The following is an 11666-nucleotide window of genomic DNA, read 5'->3' as shown; positions in this document are numbered from 1 at the left end:
CTATTGAAAACAGTTTTAAGGTAACAAAACTTGATCAAATAAAGTTGATAAAACAAGCTAATTTCACATCCTTTCAGACAGCTCTGAATTCTACCTCCAACTATACAGTTGAAAATCCCCAATCTCATGGAAATGCCATTTGACACATTTTTAGGAACTTTCTGAATTTGTATTGAATGTGATTACATGTAATAATTGACAGATACAGTAGAAAAAGTCTTAGTATTTTCACCCCCAAAAATGGTTTTGAGCCAGTTATATATTTTGCTGTTATATAAATACGTTATATCCTTCAGCATATAAGTGAAAACTTGATAGTATATTTGTCCTGTGTCAGCCACCGTAGTGGAAATGGAGGGTGAGCGGCGTACTTAGTTGTTGGTTGCAATTCACAACCTTACCACTAGATGTGGGTAAAACCTACACACAGAACCTTTAAATGCAAAAGGAGACCATACCGAACATTTAGTTGATTTAATTGTTAAAGGTCCAGTGTGTAATTTTTTGAAAAGGATCTATTGACCCAAATGCAATATTATATACATAACTATATCTTCAGAGGTGTATAAAGAGCTTACATAATGAAGCGCTACATTTTTATTACCTTAGAATGAGCTATTTCTATCTACATACACCGCAGGTCCCCTTGTATATAATTTGCGACGTTCTGTCAACTGTCGTAGTGTTTCGTACAGAAGGGGTAGGGGTGGAATGAACGTTCTTGTGCAATTCGCAACCCTGCCGCTAGATTTCACTGACTGGACATTATATTGATAAATAAAATTGATTTATGACATTATTTTTTTAAGAAAGTGTCTAAAACTTTTAGCTTTGCAAGAAGGCAGGTTGTGCATCAATCATTGTCTTTTTTGTTTGATTTTGTTTTTAACTTTTTAAAGAGCTACGCAGACATAAAAAATAACAATGCATTGTTATCGTTACATTTGCCTGTTACTTTAAATTGGCTTGAACTCTTTGAGTTTGGAAGTTCTGAGTTTGAATTCCTGCCTCCGACACTGTCTAGAAGGCATCACTACATTGACTTTGGGAGCACAAGAACTTATGGCGCTTATCCACTGCATAGTACTGCAAAACTTTTGGGGGTTTTACCATTGGGTACAGTACCTAGTACCTGATACTTTTTTTAGTACCACCTGGGTTGAGGTTCCAAGCGTGCCGTACCGATGCCAAAAATGTGACGTGTGTACTCACAAATCACCGATTGGGCAGAGATAATCATTACCAGCGTCATTGGATTTGCACATCAACACCAGTCACATTGTCTGTGTAAAACCTAGGTTCCTTACACAGCCCTATTTCCCTTTGTTGGCTAAGCAAACATTTTACAAAGGTTGTGTTCAATTGTAATATCCATCTTTACAGGGAACCAGTTTAGTTATATGTTGTCTATAAATGACTTCTTCTACTGCGCTGCTTAAATTAATAGCTCACTTCAGAATATTGCCCCATTCACTTTCTATAGTAGGAATAAAAATTACAATGGAAAGTGAATGGGGGCAAATTTTGAAGTGAACTACTTCCTTCCATGAAGAAGGGAAAAACAGACACAGAAAGATTAAAATCACTGAAAGAGGTGCTTGCCTTTGGTCACAGGTTATAATACTCACACAAACTGCATGCTGCAGTGGTATATGGACGAAGATGCAGGCACACTTTGAGCAAAAGAAGAGGCAGCCTTTGATCTGGGTAGGTCTATTTCCCCTTGCATTTCAAAGCGGAGACAAAGCACACAGTCAACACACTGATACTCTGAAACACAGAGCCACACATGTACAGCGGCACTCAGCGAAACCCTCTAGCACTGTGTGTCCTTGGTCGAATGACTGACTGACAAACCAAGGCTTAGGCCATCAAACGGACTTACTCTCTTCACTTTCTGAATTCTCTTCCTCTTTCTGTCAGTTTCTCACACATTCACTCTTTCATCCCCCATTGTTTTCCACACACGTTTTACTTTCACACCATTGAGCGTTCTGGAAGTGTATGGGAATATGTATGTAAGTGATATGTCAACTCGAGGCTTTGCATATTTGGATGTTGCACATTTGCTATCACAATCCCATGGTGTTTTTGTTACACTCTTAGCGCTAGTTTACAGCGTCTGCGCGCCGCAAGGCAGAGACTGTAAATCGCTTCTCTCCTCTACTGAACCAGATAGCAAGGCAGAGTTAAAGCGACATGCCAATATCATTCCCATTCTCTGTCTAAATTTATTCTTCTCTTGCAATTCACTCTGTCCCGTTTAAGGGTCAAAATTTCCCTCTCCACACATCCCATACACTGACTAGAGAGCGTCTGTCCTCCTCATCCCTCTACTTCGATCAAGTGAATTTAATAAATTCTATACAAGTCAAACAGCCAGGCTTGATCTCTCAAACAAAGAGAGCTTCTATTTGATTTGCGCAAACTCTGCGGATGAGAGCCGGGATGAATAATACATGCCTCTCTTCTTCATCGTATTCGTCCTTATTAAATATCTCCCAAGCACCCCTCTATTCCCCCAGCAGGCCCTGTCGCCCCATTGCCAGAACCCTGGGAGGAGAAGCCTTATCTTGTTCCACTCTCCCTTTGCCCTACACTACATACAGTCTTTGTTTTTTTTTCTTCAAATCTCTCATTCTCTGAGTAGAGAACGAGAGAGACACATTAATTTGATAAAGTGAGCTTTATTATTGGCTGTAGGGAGGCTCTTGTTGTGGTGGAAAAGACGACTGATACCGCTTGAGTCGCCAAGAGCTTGTTTTGATCCAGCTCTACCTGACACACACACAACTGCCCTTGCAGAATTGCCCATAATAATCATATGCTTATTGCATATATAATGAATCTATCATACAAAATCCATTGTGAGATTCACTACACAATGCCATCGAAAGGTTTTCACAAGCTTCTTCATTCTAGATCACGCATATTCTTTGGCAGACCAGTTCATTTTGTTGCAGATGGGAAAGTGAAGCCATGTACGCTGACACACACACGCAAGAAACCTGTGATATAGTTGGGAGTGGTTTTGAGGCTTTAACTTTATTCAAAACACTTCAGTGGTGCAGTACTGCCATCTAGTGCAATGCCATTTATTGCTTACAACAAGACGGTTTAAATGAGAGGCTGTTTTTTTTAGCGGAAATAAGTGTGAAAAAGAAAGACAGTGGAATATATGGAAGAGCCAGGTTGCGTTGTTTTTTAACATTTCTCTTTCTTGCTCTCTCTTTTTCAGCTGTCTGAACAGCACATTTATCAAAAGGATCTTCTTGGCGTTTCTCGGTGTGGAATTGATGAACCATCAACACAATTCTCTTCACTTTCTCTTTATATTGATAAAGCAATCATGCATGTTTCTCCTCCAGTCACCAGTGCCCACTTATAAGATAAATGGTGTGTCACACAAACACAGTTTTGCTTTTTTCTATTGCTCTAATGTATACTTCAACATGTGAGAGAGGGAGAGAGAGGGAGAGAGAGAGAGATTGTGCAGCGCAACTTCCACTGTCTTAAAATCTGTGTTGCTCTTGAAACAATGTGATTGTCTTAACTATTTTAACCCTTACAGAAAGGGATGACTGAAACTAAAAAACAACCTTTGACCCATTACAATTCACAGCTGAAAATCCCCTACTAAAATATCACATACACATGAGAATCTGCTTGTTTTGTTATCCAACTCGGGTCCAATATAAAAGGCAAAACTAACGCTTCTGTTATTTGTGATAATATAACCGATCTGACCCTACCGGTCCGGTATCATTTCCCACACCATAGTAGAAAAAACGTGATCTCTAACAAAGATTGATGTTTGCGTATGCACTAGCAGACCTCCGTTACACTTCGATGGATCCGCATGTTTTAAACTGATGAAGTGAAGCTGACGCCATTGTTATTGTTTATTGTTTAAAGCCAAAGCTTATGAATACACGTGCAGTGAGAGGGGGACCGACCAATCACAACAGCTTGAGAAGCGGAACTCGCTGATATGGTATAGGTGGAACATCTTCACACGCTTAGAGTAAGGGAGCCAATCAGGACAGCCCTGATCAGCTTTACCAATCAGAAATCCAGTCGTTTTGTGAGAAGAGAGACAGCGGTGAACGATTGACTTGAAATATGTGAAACATAAAGGTTTTTTTTAATCTAGAAACATGAACATCCATTCTTAAACACCCAGAAAGCTTCGAAAAGAGGGAAAAAACTATTTATATGTCATAAATAGCTCCATTATGAACAACCATTCAAAAACATTTGTTTATGTGTGTGTGTAATGAATTAACAAACCTACCATATATGTCTGCTTAAAATAACTTCGATCTCTTAAAGCTGTCTGGTCCTGGTTGCAAGAAACGTAGAAACTCTAATTGTAACAGTTTAGTAAGAGTTTTCTTACCTTAAGGGGTTACAACAGGGCCCTAACTTTTAGCAGGTGAGGAGTCTCAGCAAAAGAGAGAGAGAGGGTGAATGGTGATGGGTTCAGTGTACAGAAAGCTTGGGGTAGTTGCCTGCTAGGATACTTTACAAATCATTTTCAATGAGACAGGCAGAGGGAACATAGAGCTAAAAGTGCCATAAATGTGCAATAGATAACTGCAGTGTGCATCTAAAAGCTGTGCCCATTTCTGCTCTACAAATGTTCATATATCGCCTGTATCAACCAGGCAACAACCAGCTCTTCTTTAAATTAACATTTTATGTGGCATATTTATTTGTCTTGCCCTCAAGTTAAGTTTCCACAGGGGGAATCAGTGCTCTCTATGACTGGTCCATTCCTCCTTACAGATGAACAGCTTCAGTTGAAATATCACTTATCCACAGCTTGAGGAACAGAAACTCAGAAGTTCATGCCATTAAAAGCAGTGGTTCTCCGTTTTACTGTCCATCAGATGTTGCTACTTACAAATGACAACAGCAGTCCACACACTTAAAAACAAACTTTGACACCTTTTCTAAATCAACTTAAAAATGGGGAAACAGAAACCTAAAATAAGACCTTCCCAATCCCAACAATAAATCTTTACTACTGCGCTCCAATACGTTTTTTTGTATTAAAAGGCCAGTACATACATATGTTAATGACATAAAATGTCATTAAAACAACAATATCCGAAAAAAAAGTGTCAATACTTGTCTTTGCAAGAGTAGGAATTGCGTCATCATTTAATTTACTCAACCTGTTCAAGTCTCCAAATATTCATAGCCTATGGCATTAGAAGTGATTGTTGTCAAGCAAAAGTTTTCCTACCACTAAATAAGACCGTACGTCCATTTTCACTTAAGTCATAAGCAGTTATTTTTGCGGACTGTCCGAGTTCACCTTTATTTGAAAAGCCTTACTGAGGCTGAAAACTGTTTGTATTGCAACCAACTTGTAGCGTATGTAGCATTTTATTCCATTGCTTGTCTTGCACATGCGTAGAAAGTCGACCTTGCAGGAGGCCTGCGTAAACAAAGCGACCGTTAGTGCACTTGAAGCCATTTAAGTGAAGGATGGGTCGGTTTCACATAGAAGGCTTATCTTAAGCCAGGACTATGCCATTGGTAAATTAGTTTATTTAAGTAGCTTTTATTAAAATACATTAGAATAAACATTACTTGTGTGAATTTTCAGACACAAATATGACACTTACACATTTTAAGATTTTTCAGGGCTAGTTATTTACAGTTCATTTCAGACAGCTCAATCATTCAGTTTAGTCTGGGAACAGTTTTAAGACTTGTCTGTGAAACCGGGCAAAGGCATTTTATTTTTCATTCCTGTGAATTGCCTATGAGGGCTACAACCGGTGCTCGACGAGGATTATGGGATATCCTTTTATGACATGACAAGCACAAGGGCGCCAAAAACGTGGCTGTGATGATGTGTCAGGTCAGGCATGTCGACGCCAAATGTGTAAAAGTGACTTCTCATTCTTAAACTCCCCTGTAGCCAATGGTATCCCTTAAAACTCATATACTGTACTTGATCAAAATCAAAAACTGAAAATATTTTTCTTTTTTCAGTAAAATAATTTCCTGCTTGATTATTACCACATTAGCACATTAAAGGAATAGTTCACTTCACAATTTGAATTTCATGATAATTCACTCACCCACATGTCATACTGTACAAGCCGTCCATGTGTCTATTTCTTGTTTCGAAAACAAATTGAGGGTTATGAGGAAAAATTTCCAGGGTTCTTATCCATATAATGGACCTCGACAGGGGGCTATTGGTTTAAGTCTCCCATGCCCTTATCGTTTTTGTCAACTCACCATATATTCCATTGTGTACAGGCAACTTGACATAAAATACAAAAAAATAAATCACAGAAACTTTTTAAGGGATTGCACAGATGAGACTTGCCTCAATTATTTATTAACTAGTTCTACAGTATACAAATATTCACACAATAATCAACTCAATCATCTCAACATTCATATCTTGATGTCAGTCACTATATACACAACATATGTGTGTATGCATAAACCCTTCATCTTTGTGTCACCACGCAAAATGATGAGTGAATGAGTTTTGAGACACAATTTAGGCACCACTGTCTCCATGTCCTCTCTGGCACTGGACTCGCACTTCAAAAAAGGTGCAATATTTTTGGACAAAATAGAATCAGTGCCTTTTTTGAGATCAGAGCCTTGTTTGGGATGACTCTTATGAGGGGAAGAGAGGTATTATGATCACAGTGATGGTAACACCCTTGAAACAGGGCACTCAGTCCACAAGAGAGGGATTTGGGGTAAAATCTGCACATCATATATATTTCTCCTCAGAAAAAAGATATTTCCTTAGATACCCTTAAGAAATAAATTTTCTACAGTTAAATCATTTCTATTAAACATAAAAAACTCAAATAAAAATAGATTTCAGAGAATAGATGTGGTAAGAAGCATGGTAGACGCATCAAATAGTTTTTTTCCGGCTCTGATATTAATTTGTTGCTTTACGACGCATCTTTACAAATATTCTTCTTCATCTAACTAATATAACTTACTTTTATGCCGCCAAAAGCGACTCTTTCCAGATAAGGAAAGCAGTAGTGCAACAACCTTTAGCAGGATAATTCAGTAGCGGGTTCCCCACAGCAGTTAGTCATCATGATGCCTTAATCAAAAACACCTGGACAAAATACTATTGAAGTACAGCTGTACTGTACACAGCTTTTGTCTTTTTTAGTCAATGTTGACCTCAAACTTGAAAGGATATTTTAAAATAAGTGAAATAATGAAAAAAAAATTGTAATGCATATATTTTATGATAATTTGTTTTAATTTACTAATTAAGCATTTATTTGTGTTCATTATTTTACTGTGTAGGCGTTCAGACATGCTACTATGTGTTAAGAGTTTCCATTTTTTCTTGAAGGAAATTTTGTCAATTACAGGAGCACTGTGGAAGTAAACAGAAACTGAAGAAACTGAAAGCCTGTATTTCACCCTGTGCCCTTGAAATGAAGAGATTTTAGATGATTTTCACACTATAGGGCAAACCTTCATGAATCACAAAAAAATAAAAATGAAACACTGTGCTCACGATAATGCAGCAAAGTAATCTAAACTATTATAACTTCATATGGTACAGTATAGTTTAGAGTTCAAAAAGTATAGCTCAGGTCCAAAATTCTGTGGTTATTTACTCACCCTCGGGAAGTTATTAGTTTTTCATAGAAAGCAGAAATTTGTTTGTTTATTTATTTATTTAAATCCTGCCATAAGACACCAGTTAAAAGTAACCAGGATCTGTGAAGCAGAGCTCTTTTTATGGGTGCGCCAGACCTCCCGCACTTATTTCTCTACCAAAACACAACCAGTCTAAATGTTATTCTGAATATACTGTAGTCACAAGTTTTATTGGGTCTGGTATAACTTTAAAATATAGAAGTTAAAATTTCCTTCTATAGATTTTTTAAATTGCTGTTAATAAATGATAAAACAAAAATGATAAGTTCAAATGAAATATGTCACATCAGGAAGTTTCCCGTTCCTGCATTTCATGAAAAACAACAGCTACTTTCAGAGTGAGTAAATAATAACAGTACTTAATTTTTTAGGTGAAGTATTTTTTCTGTAGAATCCAATAATGTTGGGCTATTTTTACATAGATATATAATATAACTAGATGTCACATAGGAGCGCTCGTAGACATGTCCGCCATTTTGATGTCAATCATAGTTTAAAAATTCCACGACGATGCACAGCCATGAACATGAAATCCATCTGGATTTAAATTCCTGAAAAAAGGGGATACTCTTTCATTTTTGTCATGTGTTAGTTAAGCCATTATGAAGTTTGAGTTTACACAACATTTAATAAGTTTTAATAAGCATACATGTGTATAACTATAGTTGTAAACGCCCAGTCAGTGTGCTCTTGAGGTTTCACAGACAGTTTGCCAGATCTTTGTAACAACATCAATCATCACACCTAATATCCCTAATCCAAATAACAGGACTTTCATTATCATTTTACGAATGACATCTTAATATCGAAATCCTTACACTTTTAACCTGCGGAAAAAACATCCTGCAGTAACAGTTTAAAAAATAGACTCTATAAAATATGGACAATGCGCTCCCATTCACTTCCATTATAAAAAAATGAAGCCAATATGTCAGAGTTATGGCCACAGCCATTAACATCATTTGGTTGGAGCCAGAGGGTCCTATTTTAACGATCTAAGCGCATGGTCTAATGCGCACGGCGCAGGTGCTCTCAGGGCGTGTCCGAATCCACTTTTACTAGTTTAACGACGAGAATACGGTCGGCGCTCCCGAGCGCATGGTCTAAACGGGCTACACCGATTCTTTTAATGATTCATGGGTGGGTTTTGGGCAAATGTGCAGTAAACGAATCAGAGACTCATCTCCCATTCCCTTTAGGAGCCAGTTGTTTTCGCTCCATGGCGGACTGCTGTTTACACAGCGGAATTTGCAAGAGCAAAGACCGGACTCCTCTCCAGAGAGGAAACGCACACATCCACAGGACAAGCCAGATTTTTTATCTTTATGCACACAATAATAATCTTTTACATTGTAGTCCATTTATTTGTAATATTTGGCATGTTTGTGTGCTGCTGCGCATCCTTCTGTGTGTAATAAAAAGAATGTACGAGCAGTGTGCACTCACCCATAGGTGCATATTAGTTACTTTACGCCCTCTTAAAAAAAACAAAAAAACATATTGCGCTATTGACTTTAGAGCAGGTTTGAGTTGGTCTATGGCGCAGTCTATTGGCGCAGTATTTTCAGTTCCTCAAAATAGCAACGTGCCAACAATGCGCCTGAACACAACTCTTTTTTAGACCAGCACGCCTATGGACGCACAAATGAGCGCAACTGAATTTGCTATTTAAACAAGGTAGTGCAGGACGGGATAAAAGAGAACTGCGTTGGGCTGAAACTAGCAAAAACACTCGTGCCGCTTAGCACCGGGTGTACGATAGGGACCAGAGTCTGCGCATTAGTGAGCACGAAGTGGAGTGCGGTATCAAGGTCCTGCCCATATTCCCTGATGACTCCTTCGTAATCAAAGAAATCATGTACCACACCACTTTTTATAACTTCTTATAACTAACTAAAACTAACCTTATTCGATAAAAGAACACTTGGACATACATCAACGTGATAAAAACTGACCAAAAGAACAGAAAACATCTTTAGATTTTTTTTTAAGTATAATTGGATTTTATAGTTCTGTTTTGGCTCCGTTTGCATTTGTTTACATGGAGAGGGCAGGGTCTATGACCTATACTGTAGCCAGCCATCAGGGGGTGATCATTTTTCAGGATTTGTGAGGCACACCCAATTCCAAAGGGGGACTTGGCATCACAGAAAGACTCGTATAGTTCCAAAATGGCAGACCACCTACAAATAGTGAAACGGCATCTAGATATATATATCTATGAATTTCTTTCCGGGTTAGTATGCTTCCTGATCCCTTCCAAATGGCATAATAATAATAATGGACTTAACAGAGAACAGAAACTGACAAAGACATTAAAGAGGCCATTCATGCATCCCAATTCGCATACATTCCATCCAAAATAGTATTTCAAAGGAGAGTTGGTATCTTCCAAATTGTTGAATGAGTATTCTTTATATACCCTAATGGTCTACTGAAGAGCAGATCTATGCACATTCTAATGGCTGGTGTTACCCATAAGTCATTGGGAGAGGGAGGAGTTTAGTGATGCTACACTGAACAAATAAATCAAAATAGTAATGCTTCACTGAACAAATAAATAAAATGATTTAGTAAACATCGAAAAAGATTAATGAATGAAGAAATGCTTAAATGCAAGGAGGAGTCGTATTTTAATGTGTGCAAGTAGGCTAATTGTTCTGCAAAATTCTGGCCATAAAAGGATTATGTGCGAGACGAAACCATTCCAAAAGGTTTTCAACCCAAGACTTTATCTAGATGGAGCTTCATTTTTTTTAAATAAAAAAATACAAAGAAACTAAAAAATGTTTTGGCTTCTGGTTGACAACATCCCCCTCCTTTGCTTTGTTTTAAGGCTTCTTTTCCTCTCCATTCTTTCCACTACCTCTCCACTGTTCCTCACAGCTTTTTGCTTTTCTTAAACAAGCTCTTGATCTTGGAGCGTTTTTTTTCTGCATTATCGCAGGAGTCCTGTGAGGAGTGAAGCTGCTTGGGTTCCTTGATAGCTTTGCCTTCTGTGTCGAGTGAGCTAATCGAGGGGTAAATTCCCTCTGAAGGCATCCCTCCGGCGGGCAGCTGCCCCATACTGTATGACTTTTCCAGAATGCCATTATAAGCCACAGCTTTGGTGCCATGATGAAAGGTCAAACTTTGAGATTCTGGGAGGGCAGAGCGGGTGAGGTCGGGAGAGCCCTTGTGAACTGAGGAGGAGTCAAGTGGAGATGAAGGGGAGGATGAGGATGTGGGATATGTCTCCATGGCGGCTGCCTGGGCCTCTTGCGCTATCAGGAGAAATTCCTCACGAGAGATTTTGCGTGGCGGGGTGTCCGTGCCTGAAGCACAGGTACCTTGAACAGAGAACTGTTTCCTGCCCAAAGAGGAACTGAGCGAGTCTGTATCCGAGTATGTGTCCTGGGGGTCCCTGTATAACAGAGACACAAAAAAAATCAATTTTAATTAAAATAAAATTACAAACACACAATAGTAAAATGCATTATACAAATGACAAATAAACATGTCATATAACACATTAACAAGTAAGTACTTTCACATGAAGCTTTCAAACAAATAAAATATAGGATTAAAAATATGTAATTTGTATGATTTACGCATACTTCATTTAAAGCAGTTATTAAACAATTATATATGAACACTTAATCCTGCTATTGACCAGAATCAGGTTTTCCAGGCAGCTGTGAATAATAAAATAAAGGTACAAGGATAAAGATAAAATGTACGCAAAAAAGCTGTAGATGTCGCACCCCTTCCTTTCTACAGTGAAGAAGATGTGGTCATCGTCTCCATCGGGTCTGTAAGCCAGCGGGGCCGATGCCATGGATAACAGGTCAGGGTCAGCAGAGAGGCACGAGGGCTGAGACATGAGACTTCTGCGAGAACGACACACGCTGCTGTTCCGGGTCAGAGGAGGTCGAATCAGCGGAGCTGTGAGGAAAGATGACGGTAAATAAAAAATTCAGTTTGAATGTACAAAAAGTGACTGATGA

At 38.5% G+C, this 11666-nt stretch overlaps 1 protein-coding gene across 1 annotated transcript in view; it reads right to left on the bottom strand.

The window, feature by feature from the left end:
* Window positions 1-5620: 5620 nt before the first annotated feature.
* The window catches only part of stim2b (stromal interaction molecule 2b), a 31567-nt gene continuing 25521 nt past the window's right edge, over window positions 5621-11666 (bottom strand). Inside the window, exons 11-12 of the mRNA XM_056747532.1 lie at window positions 11424-11604; window positions 5621-11083 (exon numbers count right to left, since the gene is read on the bottom strand). Of these exons, the coding sequence (XP_056603510.1) occupies window positions 10561-11083; window positions 11424-11604 (704 nt within the window). The 3' untranslated portion in view covers window positions 5621-10560. The remainder of the gene's footprint in view (window positions 11084-11423; window positions 11605-11666) is intronic.

This window comes from Triplophysa dalaica, chromosome 1 (assembly GCF_015846415.1).
Source record: "Triplophysa dalaica isolate WHDGS20190420 chromosome 1, ASM1584641v1, whole genome shotgun sequence".
In the NCBI taxonomy this organism is placed as follows: Eukaryota; Metazoa; Chordata; class Actinopteri; order Cypriniformes; family Nemacheilidae; genus Triplophysa; species Triplophysa dalaica.
Note: the sequence above shows the minus strand (reverse complement) of the source record. Positions and strands in the feature narration are given on the sequence as shown.